We start from the raw sequence: 27420 nt of genomic DNA, 5'->3' as shown, positions 1-27420 counted from the left end.
TAATTCAATAATATTTTATTGTCAATAGCATAGGAGAAATTCAATATTGAACCTCAGAACAAGAAGAATCTATTTACAATGAATGGCAAGGAAGAGATGGGAGAAGAAATGCCACAAAATCTTCAGTAAATACCATTTTTTATAGAGAAGTGATCCATGAACCTGCAACATGGACAGCTTAGCAAACCAACTTTACAAATTCCTCTAATATAAGGTCCATGCTTGCATCTAAAGTAACTAAACCCATAGACTGAAAAACTATGTGTCAAGGTAATGTGGGCACTTTAATCACTTTACTTTTATTTTCTAAAGGTAGAAGTTTCCTCTCCTTTTCCCGCTATCGCATTAGACAAAGAGAAAATTTCCTTCAGCACAAATTCTGATATTGGCTATTATGAGAATCCCTCTGCATTTCAAAACCTCGTGAGTCAGTTAGAAGCCCCTGCCACCAGTCTAGTGCCAACCAAACGACCAGGTGGGACAGCTATCAAAAATGAAAGTGAATTTTTAATAAGATCTGAACTTTGCCTTGGGGTCTTGCATTTCAGCTACTGGAGGTCTATAATTCCTTAACCAACATTCCAGAATCTGAGAAGTTCTGCGAACAAAGTGTTTTTGTAAGCTGGAGACATCCTCATTTGGCAGCAAAATTTGACCCCCGTATGGGCTACTTAGTCTTGAGTTCTCTATTTTGTCTGAATATTCTACATTTTGTTGCAGTATATTAAGGTGTGGATTTACAGGGTGCTGCCCCAGATCCCACCAATGAAGTTTCATATCATATAGTGTGTGTAAAATATTATCTTTTTAAAATCCCCAAAATTCAGAATTTGAATAAACACCTGCATGCCAGAGCTTAACATAAGGACTTCTGGAGCTATAGTAACCTGAGCATGTGTTCAGGTTTCACTGGAACCAGGGCAGTTTCATGGGTCCCATGCACTACAGTATCTTCGGTCTTTCAGGGAAGTGAGAATGTCTGGAATATTCTCTATCCCAAAGAAGAAAGGCATAGTGCTGAGAAGAGCTCCCAGATCTTCCTTATAGGAACTTTCTTGGGGCAAGATTGTATTTCTGCCAACTACCTGGACAATTTGACAAATAATGAATAAATATTTTTCCTCTAAGGTGATTTCTTTTCTTTAAAAGCATATGTAATTGTCTTTAATGGGGAAAAAAGGAAACAAAAGATAGAATTGGAAAAGAAAGGTCTATCTGTGTGAAGGCTACATATGACGAGTACCGGCGGCTTCCTGATCCAGCAACATTAGCGATTTATTGAATCTAGAAAACGACTCTCTGGATGCAGAGGTTACAGAAATTGGCATCCACAGAAAGGTCGGGGGGGGGACTTAACATGGGCTATGCCACTTAAGGAGAACAGAATTTGCCAAAGAAAATGATGTTTCGAGTTTTGTTGTGCCTGATGATGTAAATAAAGGGATGGTCAGCATTCAATTCATCCTTGTGCTGCAGGATCCGGGCTCCCGGCACCTCTATGGAATCCCCACCATCTTCAGTTATTTCTAAGCACACTTTGTGGATGACATTTGATAAGGCCACTCCCTTGGTCTCTGACATTCCAGAGAAATCAGATGTGTCTTCACTGAAGATATGTTTCAGCCCTAGATTTTCCAAACTAGCCTTGGGATCAATTATCTTTTCCACCTTAAATTTTGGTATGGAGAGTTTGACTTTGGCGTTGGCCATGGTGCTGGGATTAGTCCACTGTGCCAGCGACTCTGAGTTGAGTTGGTTTTCAATCTGAAGGACAAAAATGAAAAGAACTTATTTTTATTTATTTCCAATTGTAAAGAACCTGGCTGGATTAAAAACATAAAGTGTTATTATAAGCCCAGTTTCAAAGCAGTCTGGGTGGAACCTCAAAGAGGGCCTAGAAGTTTTTGGTCTGTGACTCTTAGGAGACCCAGCAGCCACCCAGCTGTGTCCTCCTCCTCCCCAGCCTATAACAGTGTTCCTTGTGCACTGAAATTTATGAGGGTGGGGTTCTGTTTTTTCATTTTAACTTCGAGAGTATCTTTTTTTGTTTTTCTTTTTTTGTTTGTTTGTTTTTTTGTTTTTTAGACAGTCTTGTTCTATCACCCAGGCTGGAGTATAATGTTCGATCTTGGTTCATTGCAATCTCTGCCTCCTGACTGCAAGGGATTCTCATGCCTCAGACTCTCAAGTAGCTGGGGTACAGGTGCATGCCACCACATTCAGCTAATTTGTGTGTGTGTGTGTGTGTGTGTGTGTGTGTGTGTGTGTATTTTTAGTAGAGACAGGGTTTCATCATGTTGACTGAGCTGGTCTCAAACTCCTGGCCTCAAGTAATCTGCCAGCCTTGGCCTCCCAAAGTGCTGCGTTTATAGGTGTGAGCCACCACACCCGACCTTAAGTTAGAGGGTAGATTTACAGAAACAAATGCCTGAATTATGGTGTTGCATACACAATAGTGAAATGCATATAAAATTAGAAAGCTTTTTATACATATTTCTGAAGTGCTTATTATAATTTCTCTATGAGGAAATCCAGGATATTCATGTACTAGGAATGGCATCAGATTTAATCATTTAAATTAAAGCTAAAGTTACTTTTTTTATTGCATTTTAGGTTTTGGGGTACATGTGAAGAACATGCAAGATTGTTGCATAGGTACACACGTGGCAGTGTGATTTGCTGCCTTCCTCCCCTTCACCTATATCTGGCATTTCTCCCCATGCTATCTCTCCCCACCTCCCCATCCCCTGCTGTCCCTCCCCTATTCCCCCCAACAGTCCCCAGTGTGTAGTGCTCCTCTCCCTGTGTCCATGTGTTCTCATTGTTCAACACCTGCCTATGAGCGAGAACATGCGGTATTTCATTTTCTGTTCTTGTGTCAGTTTGCTGAGAATGATGGTCTCCGGTAAAGTTACTTTTTTTAATGGGAACCTGAGCCATTCTCTAAGGTCATAGGTGGTGAATGCATCCATTTTAGCTGGTTTTAAAAATGAGAGAAATACAATGAAGCATAAAATTACTTAGTCATAAAATTTTTCATTGAGCAAACCTTAAATCGTTCCTCACCCTTCCAACCTCCCCCTGGCTAAAGGAGAAACACATGTACAACTGAGGATGATAAGCCCTTGACTTTCACTATTGAGAAGCAATATTGCATTGACATTACTCCCCTGAAACCTATAAAAATCTGGGTTGTGCCCAAGGTCACAAACTGGGTTTTGTTTTTATTTGTTCGTTTTTGAGATAGAGTCTCACTCTGTCGCCCAGGCTGGAGTACAGTGGCACAATCTTGGCTCACTGCAACCTCCACCTCCCAGGTTCAAGAGATTCTCCTGCGTCAGCCTCTCAAGCAGCTGGGACTACAGGCATGCACTACTATGCCTGGCTTATTTTTTGGCATTTTTAGTAGAGACAGGATTTTACCATGTTGGTCAGGCTGGTCTCAAACTCCTGACTTCAAATGATCCACCCACCTCAGCCTCCCAAAGTGCTGGGATTACAGGCGTGAGCCACTACGCCCAGCCTGTTTGTTTTTTAATATAGGAGGGAACCATTGGATTCTCTTACTAATCCGTTATTATTACTTTTCAATGGCTACTGTTTCAAATTTTGGACAAATTATTAGGACCAAAAGATGGTCCCTTTTGAACCAACTAGTACATTCCTTGTCCACTTGCCCCCAGGATTGGGATGAAGAGAGAAAATACATTTAAACTTAAAAAGACCACTTAAAAGGAAAAAGATTTCCCCCATTGAATATGAGTTGAACTGTACATCCCAACTCGTGTGTTGCAGTCCTAGCGGAAATACCTCGGAATGTGACAAGACTTGGAAATAGGGTCGTTGCGGATGTGATTAGCTACGATGAGGTCGTTGGGTGGGCCCTGATCCAAAATGAGTGGTGTCCTTCTAAAAAGGGGGAATTTGGACACAGAAACAGACACGCACACAGGAAAACACCACAGGAAGATGAAGGCAGAGATGGAGGAAAGCACCTACAAGCCAAAGAGCACCAAAGATTGCCAGCGACCACCAGCGGCTGGGAGGCAGACATAGATCAGTAGCTGCGAACATGGTGAAACCTCGTCTCTACTAAAAATACAAAATTAGCCGGACGTGGTGGCACATGCCTGTACTCCCAGCTACTCAGGAGGCTGAAGCAGGAGAATCGCTTGGACCAGGGAGTGGGAGGTTGCAGTGAGCCAAGATTGCACCATTGCACTGCAGCCTGGGCAACAGAGCAAGACTCCATCTCAGAAAAATAAAAAAGAAAGAAAAAGAGCAAGAGAGAGTATGCTTGATATCAGGTCACATAATAGTGGACATGGCAATGTGTAGCAATGTAGTGCCTTACTGCCTGGGAGAAGAGGGAGGCACTCTAGCCTTCAGTTAAGAACCTGGCTCCAACTACATGGGCTCCAATCTTGATCCTGCACACACCGATAACTGGTTATGCGACCACAGACCAGTCACCGACCTCTCTGTGCCTCAGCTCCCTCACTGGTAAACAAGAGTGTGGTAAGAGTCTGTAACTCAAATGCCTGCTGTAAGAATTAAATGAGATAATGCATGTAGGCAACTCAGCACAGTCCCTAGGACACTGCAAGTGCCAAATCAATGTTAGCTGTTTTTAATGTTAAGGAGGAAAGGCCCCAGAAAGAACTACGGGCCCTCGGAGGTGACTGAGCCTGTGCGACTAGGGAGGGCTGCGGGCCCCGCTCCGACGGCCCACACAGTCCTGTTCATGTGACTCTTTGCCAAGGCAGGGGGCGCCTTTGTGGAGAGTACCAGCCTCCTCCTTACCTTCTCCAAGCCCGTGGACTCATCCTCCACATCCTTGGGTAGCAGGATGAACATGCTGAGATGCTTATTTTGAAAAGGAAGCTCTATGATCTTACAATTGATACTGTCAATGTTTCCCATACAGAACGTGGCCTCCATGTTCATCATCTGCACTGGTTTGGTGTCAGTCTGTAAAAGGAAGAATTTGGACTGCTTACTTTTCAATTTATACAAGTATAAATATATATACACATGCACACACACATATTTATACTCACATGTATACATACAGATGCACATACACATACACATAAAACTATATATACATACATTTATACATGCACCTATAGATACATATGCATACACACATACATATACACACATATATACATACACATACATTTATACACACACCTATATATACCCCATACATATGTACACATGTGTATATGCAAACACATAAATATATATGTACATATATATATATATATATATACACAATTTTGCTCTTTACACAGTGTCAGACTATTACGGCTTGTGATCCATCATTCACTGAGATCCAAACTGTCCTGCACCCAAACCAGTGACTGTCCTGTGAAGAGTTTGTGTTCCTTTGAAAAGTTATTCATGTACTTTATAATCTACATGTTACACATTACAGGAACTATATATAATGCTGTTTTTGTATAGATCAAACCTTAAAAATAAGACTGTATGGCTGAAAATATAGGCAATGTTTGTTATTCTTTTTTTTTTTTTGAGACGGAGTCTTGTTCTGTCGCCAGGCTGGAGTGCAGTGGCCCAACCTCGGCTCACTGCAACCTCCGCCCTCTGGGTTCAAGCAATTCTTCCGCCTCAGCCTCCTGAGTAGCTGGGACCACAGGCGTGTGCCACCATGACCAGCTAATTTTTTGTATTTTTAGTAGAGATCGGGTTTCACCATGTTGGCGAGGATGGTCTCGATCTTTTGACCTCGTGATCCTGGCCTGCCTCAGCCTCCCAAAGTGCTGGGATTACAGACGTGAGCACCGCACCCAGCCTGTTATTCTTTACAGATGCCTATGAGATCTTTAAACTATTCCTGGTGGAGCTGACTTGAAAGTAAATTCTACTGAAAACCCACATAACCATTTATATGGCTTTTCCTAATAAAATACCTAATTTCAAAAACTGGCTGAGTGCGGTGCCTCACGCCTGTAATCCTGCACTTTAGGAGGCCACTTGAGGTCAGGAGTTCAAGACCATCCTGACCAACATGGTGAAACCCCATCTCTACTAAAAAATACAAAAATCAGCCAGGCATGGTGGCACACGCCTGTAATCACAACTACTTGGGAGGCTGAGGAAGGAGAATTGCTTGAACCTGGGAGCCGGAAGTTGATGTGAGCCAAGATTGCACCACTGCACTCACTCCAGCCAGGGCAACGAAGTGAGACTCTGCTTCAGAACAAAACAGAACACTAACAACAAACCTGGCATATAGCAGAACACAGCAGTACTTGTTCAGACCTCCCTTTGGTTTGAATCGCCCACCCCCAGCTGTACTGCCACCTATTTGGATCTGAGCTAATGAACAAAGTCTGGATTGAAGATAAGAACCTTGATTTTTAGTCCCAAATGTGAGCTTCTGTGGCCTTAAGCAAATCACTCAGTCTCTCCAGGCCTCAGTATTCTCGTCAGTAGAATGAAGAAATTGTAAATTCAGAATAATGGTTACCACTGGGGAGGGAGAAAGAGGAACAGGACAGTGGAGTGGGCAGTGAAGGGACATACACAAAGCAATGCGACTGTTGTTATAGTTTATGTTTAAAATATCTGAAATAAGGAAGACAGAATATTCAGTGCACAAAGATGGTTGATTGGAATATGGGAGTTTGTTTCATTATTCTCTCTCATTTTCTGAATGCTTGGAGTATTGCATGATTTTTAAAAAGGAAAGTGTTTTTTAAACTTATTTCTTAAGTCTTTTTAAAATTATCTCTAGGACAGGCATAGTGGCTGATGCTTGTAATCCTAGCACTTTGGGAGGCCAAGGCAGGTGGATCACAAGGTCAGGGGTTCAAGACCAGCCTGTCCAACCCAGTGAAGCCCCATCTCTACTAGAAATACAAAAATTAGCTAGGCATGATGTTGGGAGTCTGTAATCCCAGTTACTCGGGAGGCTGAGGCAGGAGAATTGCTTGAACCTGGGAGGCAGAGGTGGCAGTGAGCCAAGATAGCACCACTGCACTCCAGCCTGGATGACAAAGCGAGACTCCATCTCAAAAAAAAAAAAAAATCTAAGTCCCTTTGAGCTCCACTGCATGCCCCATTCTTCTTAAAGGAAGTCAATGAAGGGCCTGATCGCTCAGGTCTTTATCTCCAAGCACTGCCCAGGTGTTTTCTTTTCTTTGCCCCTGTTAACGGCTGGCCTCCTGTCTCTGCTCTAGAGGGGACTGATTTCCTGAAGGAGAATGCATTCACACTAAGATGTAAAAGACTGACAGTCATGTCGTTTAACTTATTATCTTCACATTTACCTCCCACAGGATATTTGCCTGTTAACTAAGTCTTTTGGGGGAGAAAGTTCAAGCTTCATGCCAAGCCTGCAAGGATAACAGTGCAGAAACCTCGCACCTGATATCTCCAGACAGTAAGCTGAACCTTCCCCAACACCTTCCTCAGGCAGACGTAAACCTTATTCATTTTGCTTTAGTACATACCTCTGTTTTACTTGCCACAGTGTTAGAAATATTATCTGGTGATTGTCTTTCCACTTCCCACCCCAAGAATACAGTCAAGGCAGAAACTAAGTCTTATTTTCTATCCCAGCTCATAGTTTTCACTGAATATTTGGTTGATAAATAATGGAAGACTTCAACTCTGTGTGTAACCAGAAACAGAATTATAGGAAAACATTCTACTTCGGAAGTTAACAGATAATTCTTCCCTTTATCTCTCCTAAAAAGAATATTGCCTTAAAACATATTCCTCCTAAAGAAATTTGTCTAAAGTCTCCAACAGGTCAGACGGCTAATAGTTTCTGAATGTGCAGATAGCTGTGGCCTCCAAAAACTGCCATCAATTTCACTCATCAGCACTGACTATGGGCACTTTAGTTTCTGAAACACATGTTGAGACATATCTTCTGAAAAGAGGACCAAATAAAGAGTATCCATCCCAGAAAATATATTATGACATATACACTAATATAAATACATATGGATAGATATCTTTATCAGAATAAGTACTATACTAAATTTTTAATAATATAACTTCACCAAATTAGTCTAACCCTTACTGGAGACACCATGAGAAAAGGTTTAGCAGTGTCACTCAAAAAGTTCAAGGGCTGACAAGCCATTCAAAGAAAACAAAGAAGTAATAGCATCTGCACTCAAAAAAAGGATGTAGCTTCAGGCAGCTGCGAGTGGAATTTTATTGCTTTATTAAGTGAAACACTGAGAGATCAATGACATTTCAAACTCTTATTAATTCTGTTTATAAAGGCTGAGTTTCCAGGATCTTATATAACCTAGCTTTGTGATTTAATAGCAAGAATAAAGGAATAGCACGCATTCTTTCTCCCTTCTCAAAAAACACACATTAACACTTTCTCAATGAAGAAAGTACGACCCTCAGTGTGGTTGACACAAAAGTCTACGTTTTACTCATCGACTACTGCAACATTTTCATGGTGTTCCTTCCAGGCTGGCTCTGAGGATTTGATGAGAGGCACCATTGGCAACCTGTTTCAGATTTCACATAAACAGAATTAGGAACCCTTTGCCAACCCTTGCCAGGGAAGGATCAAAGGAGTGATCAATCATCACTTATCAAAGGAGCCAGAGTGGCCACTCCATGACAGCAAATGCTGTGGGGATGCCGTCAGGGCCAGTGGGGCCAGCACCCACCCCAAACTCACAGCAGAGGCTGGGTAAAGTCACGTTCCACTTCCACTCCAGATAAAAGACAACACTGAGGTCTAAAAGTCATGCTTAAAACTCAAGAACCTGTGTGTCTCTAGAATCTCTGACAGACCTCTTGTGTGCAGGGTCAATCCTGTCCCTGCAGGCAGCTTTGAGAAGACCACTGCAGTTGGGAAGCTAAGCTCAGGAAGGTAAGAGGACCTCCTATGCACCCCTCAGCACCCATGGATATTTTGCGCCAGCCAGGAGCAATAACAATCTTCATTGTATCCTCCCGGTGAAAACGCCCCATAGGTCTTGCATAGGAACCCATGGCAGTCCCAAGGGCCACTCAGGTTCTGTCTGCTGTTGATTGTTTAAACAAACTGACCCTTAGGAACGGATCATTCATTCAACAAATTTGCTGAGTACCTACTGATGTGTTAGGAACTTGGCCAGAAATTGTAGACACTGAGATGAATAAGGCATTGTCCCTACCTTAAAAATCCCATGGACTACTAGGGGATCTATGTAAGTAAACAGTTAGATTTCACTGTGGAAAGCATATTCTGGCAGGGGACAGGAGAGAGTATGAATAAAAATTCCATGAGAACAAGGAAAGAGTAATGGAAGCCATCCAGCTAACCCAGGTATAGACTGTATCTTGCAGGGCTTTCCTCGTGGATGTTAGCATTAAGAAGGTGCTACTATGTTTGGCAGAAACAAGATATTGATGCTAGGTACTCTAAGTACTGGGAGAAATATGAAAACGAGGACTGATGCATAGGAGTACTTGAAGGTAGTAACTAAGCTACCTTCAAGTACTGTATTAACTAAAGTGCTGATTCCAGTCTAGTACAGGTCAGATCCCACCCAAGGAGACCACATTACATCATCATATAGATCTCTGGATTTTCCTAGGTTTCCTAATAAAATGTTTCCAATTTCTAGTCTCAGTTCCTTGGCCTCATTTACAAAGAGGTACTTTACCTACTTTTAGTAATTATTTTTAACATATTTACTTCAATAATATCAGTGAGATTGGCCTGCAAAACAGGCTCTTCATTCTTCCCATAATGACTCCCAGTGATGCTGATGAGTAAGCTATTCTTTGTTTTTTTCACAGTCAACAAGTGCTTCAAAGCATCTATTTTTTTTTTTTTTTTTTTTTTTTTTTGAGATGGAGTTTCGCTCTTGTTGCTCAAGCTGGAGTGCACTGGTGAGGTCTCAGCTCACTGTAACCTCTGCCTCCCAGGTTGAAGCAATTCTTCTGCCTCACCTCCCAATAGCTGGGATTACAGGCGCCCGCCACTATGCCCAGCTAATTTTTGTATTTTTAGTAGACAGGCTTTCACCATGTTGGCTAAGCTGGTCTCCAACTCCTGACCTCAAGTGATCTGCCCACCTCAGCCTCCCAAAGTGCTGGGATTATAGGCATGAGCCACCATGCCCAGCCATCAAAGCATCTTATAAATTATAAATTACAATCCCAGGACCATATACTTCACCATCAACAGATAAGAAAATGAGATCCTAGGAAAGTTAATCAGGAAAAAGATTCCTAAATAGTCAAGGTTTCATGATAATCCAAAACCCTCCAATAATAGTTTGGTCTTTTCTTTTCTTTTTTTTTTTTTTTTTTTTTTGCTAAAGTTCTCAGAAGTTTGTATCTATTTTTAAGCCAGAAACTTAGCTTTACTCACTGGGTTACAAGATCTATCAAGTTTCACTCAGCTCAGATCCTTGAAGACATTATGGAAAACAGGAGGCCCTCTGGATTTTAGCTCTTTTTGTACCACTTACCTCCCAGCTGCTCATCTCAGGAAAGGCACTTTGCCGGCCATGCCCTCAGGTTCCTCACTGGAATGGATTTATGACCCCTCTGTCCCTATTATTTCTCACTTCTAGCATTGGGCCCCTTTTACTGCTACATGCTGCCCCACATACCTTGTTGACTCTGAAAGGACATTCTTTGGTTTCTGATTCAGGAAATTTCTTCATCCACTTTCCAACAAAGTAGGCGGCATTCACCACAAGGATTTTGGTCTGGTCATTCGCACTATTGTCAGCTAAAATGTTCTCAAAGTGGCCTGCAACAATTTTAGGAAAACACAAAGAGCGGAATTATTCTTCCAAACCACATCTGGGATTCACATGCATATTTGCTGAGTATTTACTGCTTCCTGGAGTCACACCGTGTAAGGCCTGGTAGTTCCAATCATCATATTTCAGAAGGATTATTTTCTCTTTTTCTACCTTGACACATCCAGATCTCCCAAAGATGTCCAGAGAGAATGAAGGAGTGTGGGGAAAAAGGAAGAGGAAAAGAAGAGAAAAAGATGGAAAATGGCTGGGCACAGTGGCTCATGCTTGTAATCCCAGCACTTTGGGAGGCCAAGGCAGGACGATCACTTGAGGTCAGGAGTTCAAGACCAGCCTGACCAATATGACGAAACCCCACCTCTACTAAAAATACCAAAATTAGCCAAGTGTGGTGGCATGCACCTGTAATCTCAGCTAGTCGGGAGGCTGAGACAGGAGAATCGCTTGAACCTGGGAGTTGGAGGTTGCAGTGAGCTGAGATTATGCCATTGCACTCCAGCCTGGACGACAAGAACACAATTTCACCTCAAAAAATAAAATAAAAAAGAAAGGAAAACACAGCTACCATTCTGAATGCCTATTCTGTGTCAGGCAGTATACAAGCTATTTAATACACATGATATATATTTCTCCCTAGTTTATAAATAAGGAAGCTGAGACTCAGTGATGTTAAGTCACTTGCCCAGGATGATATATAAATGAGGGTGGATTCAGGATTCAAAGCCAGGTCTTTCTGACTCCAAAGCCTGTGCTCTTGAATGAAAATGCGTAATCACTTTCTTTCCTCCAGAATTTCACATATATTATCTCATTCTGTTCACAATCGTCCTATAAGGCAAAGATCATTACCTCCATTTTACAGTGTAGTAAACTGAGACTCAGAAGAGCTGTTTTAGTTTCCTCAGCTAGAAAGCATGTCAGGAGGTTCTCCCCTTCACCCCACAGCTCTCCATCCTCTCCGTCAATTGCACACCTTGCAGGCAAGCTGGTTGCCTCAAGGTCAACTGTAATCACCATGGGGCTCAATCACAACTGCAAATATAAAGCTCAAATCCCATCAGCCAAAACAGTTCAAGGGGAGTGATCCCTTAATAAAAAGAACTCCTCATATTTGAATAACCCACAGGTTTTTTTAATAAAGGATTTTCATTCACCTAATCTTCTCCAATTTTCAGACCAATGCTCAGGGCCCACTTCACAGGCTTGTAACCCTTGTGTAAAGGGCCCTGCATTTGGTTTAATGTTCAGCTGTCACCATATTAAAATTCTTAATAAATGTTTAAACAAGAGGCCAGGCCCTGCATTTTTACTTTTGCCTGGGCCCATGCAAATTATGTAACTGCTGCCAACGCTATATAATATGCTGAATACATGTTAGTGTTATTGAAGAAACCTGAAGAACAAAGAAGTGTGGGAGCCAGTAAATGCCAGAGCTTCGACTTCAATCCTGAGTCTCCTATTTCAAATTCAGAAGCCTTTTCATGACTAGACACGATGGCTTACACCTGTGATCCCAGCACTTTGGGAGGCTGAAGCGGGTGGATACCTGGGGTCAGAAGTTTGAGACTAGCCTGTCCAACATGGTTAAACCCTGTCGCTACTGAAAATACAAAAATTAGCTGGGCATGGTGCCTGTAGTCCCAGCTACTCGGGAGGCTGAGACAGGAGAATCCTTTGAACTCTGGAGGTGAAGACTTCAGTGAGCCGAGACAGCACCACTGCACTCCAGCCTGGGTGACAGAGCAACATTTCATCTTAAATAAATAAATAAAGGCATTCACAGTAACTCGAATGGAGCTGAAGATCATTTTTCTTTCTTGTTTGTTTGTTTGTTTGTTTGTTTGTTTGTTTGTTTGTTTTGGAGATGTGGTTTCTCTCTTGTCGCCCAGGCTGGAGTACATTGGTGAGATCTTGGCTCACTGCAACCTCTGCCTTCCAGGTTCAAGCTATTATCCTGCCTCAGCCTCCCAAGTGGCTGGAACTACAGGTGCATGCCATCATGCCTAGCTAATTTTTGCATTTTCAGTAGAGACGTGGTTTCAGCATGTTGGCCAGGCTGGTCTCAAACTCCTGACCTCAGGTGATCCACCTGCGTCAGCCTCCCAAAGTGCCGGGATTACAAGCATGAGCCACCATGTCTGGCCTGAAGACCATTATTCTAAGTGGAGTAACTTAGGAATGGAAAACCAAACATGGTATGTTCTCACTTATAAGTGCAAGCCAAGCTATGAGGATGTAAAGGCATAATAATGAAATAATGAACTTTGTGGGGGTGGGGGAAGAGTGGAAAGGGGTGAGGGATAGAAGACTACACATTGCATACAGTGTACACTACTTGGGTGATGGGTACATCAGAATCTCAGAAATAACCACTAATGAGTTTATCCATGTAATCAAAAACCACCTGTTCCCCAAAACCTATTGAAATAAAATACAATATAATACAATTTAAAAAATTAAATCAGGTAACATGTGCCCCACTTTACAGTTCAGTAAATTGAAGCTTTGTGTCCAAATATCAGCTATTAAGTATCAGTGTCTGGATTTGAACCCAGAGCCTGAATGACTCCAGAGTCCCTATTCTTTCCATGTTCTTACCCTGCGCTTACTGTCCTGTTAGAACTTCCTCAGTACAGAGGGAGAGCAGCTGGGGAAGGTAGTCATTCTCACAGGAAGTGGGTTTCCCTTACCCCAGAAGTGTAATCCTCCCTAGACAGCAGCGACTGATTAGGCTTCATTCTTTCATGACTAGATTTGGCCTCCCACCAGATCCCTCCCGATGCCATTATAAATATATCCACTGGAAGGGGGACATAGTCACTGATTTGCTCTCAAAATCATCATAACCCTTCTTTTCCAGCAAGGAAGACAACTCATCGGGAATTTAATGGAGGGATGAGAAGGACAAGGGAGACACCTGGGGGAAAGCATTGAGCTGGAGAAAGAACCGGTTCAGAGCTTCGTGGACGCCGAGGCTGTCAGAGGAGTGACCGGCATGGAGAGCTGCAACACCGAGAACAAGCTGACACTACGGTTTGGTTTGTTTTGGTTTGTTTTGGTTTAGTTTGGTTGGCATGCTGACACTACAGTTTGGTTTGGTTTCATTTGGTTTGTTTTGATTGACAAGCTGACAATACGGTTTGGTTTGGTTTGGTCTGGTCTGGTCTGGTCTGGTCTGGTTTGACAAGCTGACACTATAGTTTGGTTTGGTTTGGTTTGATTGACAAGCCGACACTACGGTTTGGTTTGGTCTGATCTGGTCTGGTTTGGCTGACAAGCTGACACTACGGTTTGGTTTGGTTTGGTTTGATTGACAGGCTGACACTACCGTTTGGTTTGGTTTGGTTTGGTCTGGTCTGGTCTGGTTTGGCTGACAAGCTGACACTACCGTTTGGTTTGGTTTGGTTTGGTTTGGTTTGGTTTGGTTTGGTTTGGTTTGGTTTGGTTTGATTTGATTGACAAGCTGACACTACAGTTTGGTTTGGTCTGGTCTGATCTGGTCTGATCTGGTCTGGTCTGGTCTGGTCTGGTCTGATCTGGTCTGGTCTGGTCTGGTCTGATCTGGTCTGGTCTGGTCTGGTCTGATCTGGTCTGATCTGGTCTGGTCTGGTCTGGTCTGGTCTGGTCTGGTCTGATCTGGTCTGGTCTGATCTGGTCTGGTCTGGTCTGGCCTGATCTGGTCTGGTCTGGTCTGGTCTGATCTGATCTGGTCTGGTCTGGTCTGGTCTGGTCTGATCTGACTGACAAGCTGACACTACAGTTTGGTTTGGTCTGGTCTGGTCTGGTCTGATCTGGTCTGGTCTGGTCTGGTCTGGTCTGACTGACAAGCTGACACTACTGTTTGGTTTCGCTTCATTTCATTTGGTCTGGTCTGGTCTAGTCTGGTCTGATCTGGTCTGGTCTGGTCTGGTCTGGCTGACAAGCTGACACTACAGTTTGGTTTGGTCTGGTCTGATCTGGTCTGGTCTGATCTGGTCTGGTCTGGTCTGGTGTGGTCTGATCTGGTCTGGTCTGGTCTGGTGTGGTCTGATCTGGTCTGGTCTGATCTGGTCTGCTCTGGTCTGGTCTGGTCTGGTCTGATCTAGTCTGGTCTGGTCTGGTCTGGCTGACAAGCTGACACTACAGTTTGGTCTGGTCTGGTCTTGTCTGGTCTGGTCTGGCTGACAAGCTGACACTATGCTTTGGTTTGGTTTTCGTATAGGCATGTTGCCTACGTCCCTTTTCCTTAACAAATTTGTAAAATTTGTCAGCTGAAAGGGGCCTCAGGGATCACGAAGTTATAATCCAGTCCCTCCATTTCCAGACTGAAAAATGGCCTCATGATTTGCCCAAAGTCATACTTTGTTAGAGGCACAGCTAGGGCTCCACTATGGCATGTGGCAGCTCTTCAGAGAGCGAGAGAAAGCGGACTAAAGCTGAAGCACCAGCAGTTTCTACCAAGTGATAAGATGATGCAAGACATGCCCAGAAATCCTGGTTGTTTACTTAGCTTGAAGGGAAAGAATTTAGCCTGTGTAGTAAAAGTATCCAGAGACTCCTCCAGATGTTGTTTCATGCTTGGAGCAAGCATTTATGAGATGGAAGGCCTTGTTTACTTGGTGACTGATAGCAGAACAATTAAATGGTACTTGCCATCTGTGAGATCCTTAATTGAGTTGTTGATCTGACCTTTCGTTTCTTCCAATTTATCTTTGAAGTCAACAGTTTCCAATTCCTTTGCATAGGGTCTCTTCGTAGAGCTGATGAACTCCTGAAAAACGCAGTTCATAAAATCACAAAGTCTATAGTCAAGTTATCACGTTGTTATGCTGTCCTAACAAAAGGATTATTAAATATCAACTGCTATCTGTACACTTTCTAAGTTGGAACACTCTATGATTGAAACCTCATGTAGAAGTCAGTGAATTTCTTTGTATTGAATGTTTCATTTTTTTCAATTATAAGACAATTTAAATTATTGAATGCATCTATCAATTTATATCAGCTTTGGGGAAAACAAAAGAAACACTATGTTAAATATACCCAATTATAGGTTCTAATTTCAGAAATATTAAAATGTTGTATGTATACAGATACATATGTATTAGAATATAGGAAATGTATAGAAAAGAGAATGAGCTGAAAACTCTTGTCCTTGCTAAACTAAATAAATATTCTGTAGACCCTTGCTACTCAAACTGTGGTCCAAAGTGGCATATCATGAGATCTTGTTAGAAATGAAGAATCTCAGACCCCACTCCAGATGTACTAAATCAGAACGTGCATTTTAACAAAATTTCCAGTTATGCCATCTGCAAATTAAGGTTGCAAACGCAGTGCTGTAGAGAACATAGCAGGGGTTCTTACTCTAACGCTTTTTTAAAATGTGCAACCCTAAATCCCATTCCCATCTTGATTCAATCAGAACTACCTGCGTGTTAAAAGGGCCTCAAGAATTTGCCCTTTTAACTCCCAGGTAATTCTGATGCAGGAGATCCTCCACAGACCACACTTATTTGGACCTTTAATTAGTAAATTCACTGATGCTATGCACCTAGCAGGAGCAATGGAAAGCAGTCTTTTAAAAGATCTTTTGCAGTGACCCAAGATCATGCCGCTGTACCCCAGACTGGGCAACAGAGCAAGATTCTAACTCAAAAAAAAAAAAAAAAAAAAAAAAACTTTACAATTCCCAGTCTGGTTAAGATAATTCCAGATGTTGCATGGAAGTTCAACCAAACTAAATATAACTTGATTCAATGTCATGTCGGTTCACTTCCAAGCACAGGGCTCCTTGAATTTCCTCAGAGCAGCTATGGCCTTAGCCAATTAACTTAGCTTCAGTTAATTACAAATCAACCTTGGGACTGACTGTCACCATTGACTGAGAGAACCAATCTCACCTAAAAACATTAGAAAGCCTCAGCCAGATGAAGGAGGGCCTCCATTGTCCTCACTGCCAGCAACAAAAATGTGTTAATCGTCTCCTTAATGATCATTTAGGGAGCTTCTAGAAATTTTGTACGCTCAGGCTTCAACTCACAGCTCAGGTGTTTTTTGTTTTTTTTTTAATTCTCTAAGTAATTTTTGGAATAAAAATACTCGTGTATATGTATCTTTAAGCCACAAAAAATATACTTACAATATCTAGTAACCCATGTCCTCAAACGATCTTAACCACAGAAACAAATATTTATTGCAGAAAGTTCAAAATCATGGTAAAATATTCAAAAGCTGGTAGTCTAGCTTTTAGATTTGGAAAGCCTGAAATTCTGACCATCCAAACAGGAACTAAATTGACTGTATGTCACTGAAGTGCGGAGAGAACTTTCATGTAGTCTAGAATATTGTCTGTGTTTCAAACACAGATTTTTAAACTATTACCAGAGCTGCCTGTGGAGCTCCCTACCTGACCAGCCCAGCAAACAAAACTAATTTGTGACTGATGAAAATTGCGAATTCATAGTTATTATTTTTCTTATTGATTTTGAGAAACATCGGAAGAACACTGTGTGCATAATAAATGAAGTGGAGAGCGAAAAACATTGTTCCAGCCCATATGCCCTGCTGTTTAAGGAGAAAAAGGTTAAATCATGAGCTATCTTACACTCCTCATCTTTGGAGCTACATTTATTAGAGAGCTAATTACTCTGTCCTCTATTCTCTCAGAGGAAGCTAAAACGAAGGGTAAGATTTATTTGAGAGGGAAAAGGAAAGCCCATAAGCTTCTCTATATTTTGAGTTAGAAGACATGACTGCAATTGATTCCCACTATACTCAACCTCTCCACCAGGATTTATTTAAGAAGCCTCATTTCATACATAAGTGAACATCCTAGAAATTAATTTCACTGAAAAAAAAAAAAGCTGTAGTTCTAACAGCATGAAAATGCCACTGCTGGTAAAAAGTAGCTAATTGCTTTAAACAACTTACTGTAGAAAGATTCAGAGATTTGTCTACGTAGAGCCTCTTGATTAGTTTCAGTGAGTAAAAGGAACTAAGTTTGTTTACATCCGATGTTACTGTTTGAAATCCAAAGGGCACATCTTTGACATTTTCAAAATGAAGAACCTGTTAAGAGAAAAATCCATTACCCAAAAAGTATTGCCTCTGAATGGGGCTGCACTGAAGTGGACACATGATAATGACCAACATCCTTGGAAATACAGAACCTTCCTGCCCAGTTCCCATAAAACAAGGCTCCTTAACTTCAGTGCTATTGACATTCAGGATGGATGAGTCTTTGTGGGGCTGCCCTGGGCACTGCAGGATGCTTAGCAGCATTCCTGGCCTACTAGATGCCAGTGGCATTCCCCCCATTTAAGACAACCCAAAATGTCTCCAGGCATTGCCAGATGTCCCCAGAGTGGGAAGGTGAAGACAAATTGTCCCTGTGAGAAGCACTACCATAAAGGTGCTCTTCCCAATCAACTGTCGAGAACATTTGTCCTTTCTTCAAAGTGATGCCCTTAATACTCACACAGAGGAATTTTTCCAAACTTGGAGAATGATGAAGCTGGATTGTAATTTCTAACCAATTTAGAGGCCAGAAGAGAGAGATGAATACCAAGAGAGACCATCATCAGGCAGGAATCAGATTTCTGGACAGAGATACCTCTAGGCAGAGTTTGTCTAGTTCCTCTAGGTGTTTTAGCAACTGCCAGGTGAACCGATGTGTCATTTCTGACAGGCAGCTACAACAAATGGTGGGCTGCCCTGGGTGGACTAGAGTCAGACTGCCCTGCCTCTGAATCCCAGCATTCACCTACTAAAAATGTAATCTCCAACTCTTCAGAGCCTCCTTTCCTCTCTGTAAAATGGGCTGAGAATACTTGCTTTCCTGAGTTGTTATGAGGATTACTTATATGTAAAACACTTAAACTCTTATACGTATTCAAAGTGTTAATTATTCTTTAATAATATTGTAAGCCATTTAAAACCAGAATACTATCATTTGGAAGGCTTATATCATTGTATTTTCTTCCTAATTTTTTTTTGTTCCAACCAATAGTTCAGCATCTTTTCTGCTTTAAAGCACCACAACATGTAATGTCAGCATAAGATTATACCCTTCTCACTCCATAACTCATAATGGCCACACCCTGATTCCACAACTCAGATAGCGAACACCACCAAACTGGCACACTGTGCCAGTGAATCACATAGCCTCAGCATTGCAGGGTCAAATGGGCCGGTCCCAGGCAGTGCATAACTCTCATGCATAAAGATGGATGAAGGAGACCAGAAAATTAAAGGGCCCAGTTAAGTACTGCCAGGGAACCAATTGCACGTGGTGAGAAGATCTTGAGGAATTCTTGAGGAACAGATCCACTATCAGGAAGTTCTCTTTTCTTTTTCTGGCCCTTCTCTAATGGTAGATGAGAAATGAGGAAGGGGAGATGGGGTAGGGATAACGGAGCTGCACAGTTCAGAGACGAGGATCAATGAGAAGATACATCTCCTCTTCCCAAGAGTGAAGCTGCTTCAAGTCCCAAGCGTAAATTCTTCATCCTAACCTAAATAACTCTTATGGGCCATACTTTCGGGGCACTTATGAATATAAGAAGGTGTTCCCTTTTTAAATGCTTATGAGCTAATGGGAAAAAAATTCCATTGAGTCTAAAGTGATTAGTATAAGAATAATAAATAGAATGAGAAGGACATTCATCTATTATCTAAAAGTACATGAGGACTTGATCAGGAAAATCATCTCGTGTGAAGGTCTAACAACTTTGCAAAGCTGGATAATCAACCATGGCCAGAAAGAAACCCTAAAACGATGCTCTTTGATTTCTGATGAGGTTATATCTCAATAAACCCACTGTAGATTAAAAACAACATAAGTCAAAATGAAAAACCTGTGAGTACCCAGCAGATCTCCAAGTTTTCCATCACAGCCTGGTGCCTGTCCCAAACGTGAGTTGCAGGACGTACAAGCGAGTTTTCACATGTAAAAAGAGATTCAGATGCCTGTAATCTCAGCACTTTGGGAGGCCGAGACAGGAGGATCACCTGAGGTCAGGAGTTCGAGACCAGCCTGACCACATGGTGAAACCCTGTCTCTAATAAAAATACAAAAATTAGTCAGGCATAGTGGCATGCATCTGTATTACTAGGAGGGCTGAGGCACAACAGTTGCTTGAACCTGGAGATTGCAGTGAGACAAGATTGCACCACTGCACTCCAGCCTGGGCGTCAGAGAGGGACTCTGTGTCAAAAAAAAAAAAAAAGAGAGAGTCCTGGAATGGCGCAGCTCTGAATCTTGACCAATTCTGACCACAAAGTCCATTCCTTTTCTCCCTAGGAACTGCCTATGGGTCCTAATAACTGTATTCCTACTTAAAGTAGAAACAAGGTTTGGGGCTTACCTTTCCAATTTCATTTGCAGTGTCACCTTTGGCACCCACTTGAGCAAGTGACAGAGAGGTAGAGAGACAGATTGGAGAGAAGAGGACATTGCCCACTGGCTCCTTCTCACTTAGCTGTTTGAACATATCAACAGCAAAAGCCGAATTTGCCAGTTGCAGGGCATCCATTGTGGGCCTGGAAGCAAGGACAAGGGAGAGGTTAGTTCCTAACGCATCTTTAAAGTCTTCGCAACTGCACTCTGCCAACACAGTAAGAATTCTACTCAAACTAAGTCATGATCTCCGACAGAAGAGACAAGGAACTTTCTGTAAATTCAAAAGTAAGATTCGTTGTGAAGAAACTTCTAGGCAAAAGTTAAAATTTTTATAAAGCAAAAACTGTCAACTTGCAGCAGTTTTGCATATTTATTTATTAAGTGTTATGGGTTGAATCATGTCCCCCCAAAAGATATGTTAAGTCCTAATCCCCATTACCTGTGAATGTGACCTTATGTGGAAAAAGGGTATTTCCTGTTCCTTAACTAACATGTAATTAGTTAAGATGAAGTCACATTGGAGTTAGGTGGGCCCTAATCCGAAATGACTGATGTCCTTAAAGGAATAAGAGAAGAGACACAGAAACCGATGTACACAAGGGAAATGTGAAGATACAAATGTCTTCACCTGCGTGAGGGACATGCCGTATGGCAGTGGAGGCAGATAGGGGTGGGATGCTTCTCCAAGCCAAAGAATGCTAAGAACTGCTGGCAACACCAGATACCAAGAGAAAGTCATGGAGCCTCCAGAGAGCGCATGACCCTGCCAACATCTTCATTTCAAGTGTTGGCCTCTAAGCCTGTGGAATAATAAACTTCTGTTGCTTTAAGCTGCCTGGTTTGTGGTGCTTTGTGATAGAAGCACATGAAAGCTCTTAGAGTAAGTCGTGCCTTTTCCGGACACCCAGCACACAACAATGCTGAATAAACAGCAGCAGCTATTGTTTGTGTTAATAATACACATCTATGTGTAAGACACTACTCAGTGTGTTACAGAGAGCACTGGAGCTCCTGCTTCTTTGAGCTGGTAGTCTCTTTGGGCAGATATGTAGACAAATAACTAGAATACAGAGCTGCCCAGGACATGTGAGTGGTATAGTAAATAATATGGGAGTTGAAAGAGAGAACAGCTTCAAAATATGTAGCCTGGTAAAGTGGACATAGCAGCGAGTAGGCATCTTGTCACGTGTCAGAGCTCTTTAATTCTAATACAGCAATTCCCAATGTGTTGTGTCTTGACTCTCGGCAGTCCTTACCACCCTTTCAGCAGGTCCATGAGGTTAAGACTCTTCTCGTCATAATACTAAGACATTATCATTCTCAACCACAAATAAACAGTGGCGTTTTCCAGAGGCTATATGACACGTCTTCTATTAAGTCAAATATTAAGGAGATTTTCAAAAATGAAAAACAATATCACTCTTCTTATATATTTTTACTTTAGAAAATGGTTTTTAAATATATATATTATAGTAGTATTTAATGGTTATATTGTTTTAATAAATTAGTGAGTATTTCAAAATGTTTCTGGTTTTAATTTCCAGTTTGGTAAATAATTATAGATATAATCTACCTTTTTTTAAAAGAAACAGCTCTTTGGGGTCCTCAGTAATTTTTAAGAGTATGAAGGGGTCCTCGGATTGAAAAAGTTTCACTGTTCTAATAAACGTCTACCTACCTATTTAGGAAATCAATTGATATTACTACCCCTGGGTGAGCCGTACAGGGACTAAACTCCAAGTGTTCCCCCAAAGCATGAGGCACTTGCACACAGACATGGGCCGAACGTGACATTGAAGGTCTTCAGGGAGGACATGCCCCCTGGCCTCAGAAAGGAAGCTCCACCACTTAGGATAGAGGGCGTCCTTTGGCTAGGACCAAACGTGTGTCAAGAGTCAAAGGCACGATGAATAAGATCGCAATTTGCACCTTAGATCTGGACACAAATTCAGAATGCAAAGACGTAAGAATAGGATGGAGGAGAGGACTCCTGCTCTTTAAATATTTCTTCAAAATTCACCCTTTTATGGGATATATGGCTTGTGTGTAGGATGAACTTACATCGATTATACTATATCTCAGGGTCTGAAAAAGTGAGTTCATTATCCAAAACATGTTTTGTTGACTCTGTTCATGCTCACTGGTCATCTCCATGGGCATCCTCCTTCTCCATACATCCCTGATAAATACAGCCATGCACTCGGGCCAGTGTTCCCATTGCAAATATACCATGAGGCCCCCTGAAGTCAAGTGGACCCCTTTTTTCTAAAGCCCACAACGTTACTCCTTCTCCCTCCAGGGCAGTGGCAAGGGCCAACAGATGACATCACACCCCAGGGAAAGGTGACTGGCATTAGGTGTATACTGAGGTCAGCAGAGTAGACGGAGGCAAAAAAGAAAGTCTGTGGAGTGTTTCAACCAGTGTGCCTGCCACTGGGAAAATATAAGGAAACTCTTCACAAAAGATTTGGGGAATCTGTGGACAGACTTTCAGAATAGGAACTCTGGCTTCCTTCTGTACTAAATTCGTATTAATAATGCCAAGTTCATCTACAGGTAAAACTCAACTTGTACTTGAAATAATGAGTTATTTTTTCATCAAATAGAGAAGCCTAAGCCCAGATCCCTGCAAACTTCTAATATGTCCAAAAGGTGAGACCTAATCATGTTGATAATAATATGAAATACACAAACCGTGCTTTAACAAACACTAGTAGTTCCTCCCAGCATGTATTTATTATCCTCCAAGAGACACTAGAATAATTTTGCGTAGATAATAACAAACTATACTTTTCGTGATTTCCTTTGTATAGAAAAATGGTGTTTAAGATCTTACATTAATCTGCTGAGGGAATTTGGCTGCATATGCCTACAAATGGATCTTAGAAGTGGATGAAAGGTAAGGAGATGTTCATTTTACCATTGTATTCAACTAAAGCATTATTCATTTTCATTCATCATAACATTTTGAATTACATTTAGTCTAAATGTGGATACAAGATCGTTGTGGCTTTTACTGTAGTTAATTACACAATACAATTCATGCTGTGTTGCAATTCAAGGCTTAGATTCAAATCCCTGTTGGAGATGTAAATCGGTGCACACCTGACATCCTAACATCTCAGAGGCTTTCTCTCACCACTGGCAAACCTTCCCTTTGAGTGAGTCCCTTCCTTTGCATGCTAGTCTTCTGTGCCTGAACACAAAGAGATCTGCCTTCCTGTTCCTATGCTGATGGGCTCCTTTCTCAGAAAATTCTCCTCTGGAAAGGTCATAAAGCCCTTACTATCTGGGGTCCCAGCCACTACAGCATTGTTTGATGCTGGCCAAAGGAATCAGAAAAGGTCTGTACAAGGAACTGGTTGTAGTGGTAAAAAAAAAAAAAAAAAAAAAAAAAAAATCTCCCACTAAGTAATCAAATATCGCAGGGTAGATCTGATCAGTTGCTCTGTGATTAGTCCCAAGTGACCTAAAAACACTGTAAAGTTGATCTGGACTGAGGTAGCTCAAAAGATGACTTTGGCCACAATTGCCACATGACTGTGTTACAAGACAAAGCATTTAAACAAACCTCAGCAATGTTAGCAATACATGCCAGGAAACAATACCATTCCTACACAGACCATTCTGCATGATGAAATGCCATAAAAATGATAAGTACAAGAGTAGAGATTAGCAATTCCTATGTAGTCCATTTATTGTGCCTAATGACTTCTGTTGAAAGTGCTAAAATTGCTACAATTTTTTTTCCATTTTATTGCCTTGTTACAAGTGTCTTCTTCCATTTCTGTGAAAACCCTGTAACTATTTCAACAAGGAGAACTTCATTTATGTAGAAAACACTACATCTTTCCAGCACCTAAAAGTTTAAAAGGAACTTTATTTTAACCACAGAAAAGCGACTTGGAAGTTTAAGTAGTAATACAAATGCAGTTTTAAGAACTTATTTCCAAGCAGCTTGCTTTCGCAATCTGTGCCAAATTATACACCTTGAAAGTGGGACAGAATCTTGGAGAGGATCTAGGGTGGCTACACCTTTTCATTTTACAGATGAGGACAGTGAGGGAGACAAAAACAAAGTGAGTCTCCCAGGCCACCCACAGGGAGTGAGAGTGGCAAAACCAGACCTAGAATTCATTGCTTCTAGCTCCCAGCCTGGCACTTCCCCGCCACACCTTATCACTTGCTTTCTCAAGCTTCCCTTTGAGTGAGTCCTGGCAAACCTTGGTAACTGCATCTTTGCTGGCATTTGTTCTCAGGAGTCTCTTGAGTTCCAAAAATCCTGCACGTCCTGAAATCTCACCTTGAAGAGATCAACATATCCTGCATGGTTGGTTTAATCAACACAAAACTTTTTCCCTGATTTTTCTCCTTAAAGAAAGCTCCCTTTCTGCCACTTACACTGTCAACTCTTGGTATGATATTGCTTTCATCTAATAAGTATTAACTGAGTACCCAGTGTGTGTCAGTCCCTGAGGTAGGCATTAAGAAAACAAAGTTGAACTCGACATGGCCCCTGCCTCCAAGCAGCTGTCAGCCAGTGGCATGATGAATGTTGTGTTTTGATGAGTACACAAGTCACTATGGAATCCCCAGCAGTGACAGAGCCCCCATACTAGAAACCTCAGTGACATCTCAGAGACAGTGACAACTAAGTAAGGTAGGTCCTACAGGATAAGTAGGAGTTAGCCTTGCAAACATGTGGGACAGGGAGAAATGACTCAATTCAGAGACTGCATGTGGCCCCAAATGGATGGAGACACATGTACTGTGCTGGGGGTAAGGGATGTGCTCACTTCTCTAGACTTACAGCTTATCACTGACTTTTGTATAAAAATTTCCTAGCTTTAATGTATCGGAGCCAATAATCCTAAGATTTTTTTGTCTTTAGACCATTTGGGTAAGAAAAAAAGCCCTGTGGATAGGATTACTATATATCCCACTTTGCCTGGGACAGTCCTGGTTTATGTCTGTTGTCTTGACATTAATTACAGTGCCCCATTTACTCTCAAACATATCCTGATTTGAACAATATAAATTCATTTTACTTATAGACCATCAGCCACACTCTTCAAGCACACATCACGTGTGTTCAGGTGTAAACAGAGCTACGCACATAGTTTTCTCATCCCTTAAAAACTAACTTTTGGCTGGACATGGTAGCACATGCCTGTAATCCCAGCACTTTGGGAGGCGGAGGCAGGTGGATCACTTGAGGTCAGGAGTTCAAGACCAGCCTCATCTACATGGCACAACCCTGCATCTACTAAAAATACAGAAATTAGCCAGATGTGATGGCATGCACCTGGCATCCCAGCTACTTGGGAGGCTGAGGCAGGAAAATTACCTGAACCAGGAGGCCAAGATTGCAGTGAGCCGAAATCGTGTCACTGCACTCCAGCCTGGGTGACAGAGCAAAACTCCATCTCAAAAAAAAGAAAAAGAAAAAAGAAACTACCTTTTTACTGTATCCAAGTATTATACATATCATTTAGTCTAGCTTTCCTTGTTCAAGATGGAGAGACATGGTGAGAACATCTTTCAAGTATTTGGTATAAGCGGTCTTTAGGCAATGCCATGAGAAACCTTGCCCATTATAATATCAATAATGGAATGCCTAAAAACACAACCTTCCTTGTCCACATTCTACATCTGTGAGAAGCAAAGGATGTGCCAGATTAAGAAAATAGGATATTTTCTGCAATGTGAAAGAATATCAGGACTAAATAAAGTGATTAAGTGAATCAATGTATCTGAAAAGTGCTTTGTGGGCGAGAAAGTACAATGCAGCCATTAGTAATGAGAGTAATTGCTTTCATTTCCCATGTTGGGGTGGGGCGAGGGGTGGGGGGGGGCGGTCTGCTTTGTTCTAAAGCATCACAACTGCTTCTGTCTCTTTAGAAGCCTGACCTTGACCACTGACCCAGCCCACTGTGGCCAAACAATAAACTTAGAGCTGGACTCTGCCACACCGGAATGGCCCAAATCGCTGACTCTGCATAGCCCCAAAGTCAATCCACAACCCAGAGGGGTTGAAACAGCACAATTCAAGGCGTTAGGAAGCAAAGATATAAACCTGCTGACTCACTTCCTTTGGAGAAGCCTTTCCTCAGAGAGGCTTCATCTCCACCCGTGAAGGAACTCATCAAACCTTACACTAACTGGCAGGGACTGAGGTTTGGAACCCATGATTGAAAACCTCCTGGAGATGTAAGGGATGAAAAAGATGGTAACAGAACCCATGGTGTTGTGGAAACATCCTGAGCCACACGTTTGAAAGTCTGATTTGATCTCAGCAGTGCTGCTTACAGGCTGTGTGACTTTAGACACCACATCACCTGTGAGTTCTGCTCCTCATCTACAGAATCAGGGGGCTGGGCTGAAATATGCTTAAGAGCCCACAGCTCTGAGGATCTGAATACGAGTCTCTGGACTAGTCTGGCATGTTGGTTTTTACTGTGATATGCTTAAATGAAGCCATAAAAAAAGTGTACAGCATATGAGAGAAACTACAAGCAGCCTAATTTATGAGTCCAAGAACATGCATCTGAAATGTTTAACTTGTTTAAAGTTATGTTGAAACCCAGAAAACTGGAAGAAGAATAATTTCCGCTTAGAAGAATGTGATGGCAAGTAGACGAATAGTGATCTGATGCTTATGAATGCCAAAAAGAAGGGCAGTCCATATGCCTAAACCTCACCCTTACAATGTCAGCCAGGGAGAAGAGCCAGCCAGACACACCAGTGCTTCTCAACTTTCCCCAGTTTGGGGATACCACACCCTTTCTGAAACTAGCATTGCAAAATTCATCCTGAGTTCCAAGGTAGGCCTGAAAATGTCCTCAGAAGTATTTTCCCCTCCGTGAATCATGGTTGCACCCCTCTGCTGCCAAAACCTCCGAGCCATGTGACTTCTTCGTATTCTTACCTTGTATGGTTAAGTGATTTTACTCTCTATATGGTATACCTGGTGTCCAAAGGGTTGAGAGCTGGAAATTCTGCCAGTCTGAGGGATGAGAGGCAGCAGTACTGAAGCCGACAACCCGTCCTTGAAAACAGCCCCATTATATCCACTTTGTTCACCATCTCAAATCACCTCAAATAATCATTTTTGTGAATTTCCCTGAAAAGGAAGTCACCAGCCCTGTGACCCCACCTTGCTTACCTGGAGTCACAGTTGTTCTGGAAAGCACGTGGAAAAGGAACAGGCAAGCGAGGAGCACAAAGACCTGGATGTGGAGGCGACCGTGGCTGGGCAGAAGCAGT

The 27420-nt window shown here is 42.0% G+C and overlaps 1 protein-coding gene across 1 annotated transcript; it reads right to left on the bottom strand.

Annotated features, from left to right (window-relative positions):
* SERPINB5 (serpin family B member 5) lies at positions 1-27420 on the bottom strand. The gene is made up of 7 exons (XM_035271299.3): positions 27320-27420; positions 20120-20294; positions 17685-17822; positions 15405-15522; positions 10617-10759; positions 4804-4971; positions 1-1764 (listed from the first exon to the last, which is right to left on the bottom strand). Exons 2-7 carry the CDS (start codon positions 20285-20287, stop codon positions 1372-1374), a joined length of 1128 nt encoding a protein of 375 aa, XP_035127190.1. The 5' UTR covers positions 20288-20294; positions 27320-27420; the 3' UTR covers positions 1-1371.

This window comes from Callithrix jacchus, chromosome 13, assembly GCF_049354715.1.
Source record: "Callithrix jacchus isolate 240 chromosome 13, calJac240_pri, whole genome shotgun sequence".
NCBI lineage: Eukaryota > Metazoa > Chordata > Mammalia > Primates > Cebidae > Callithrix > Callithrix jacchus.
This window is presented reverse-complemented; position numbering and strand designations above follow the sequence as displayed.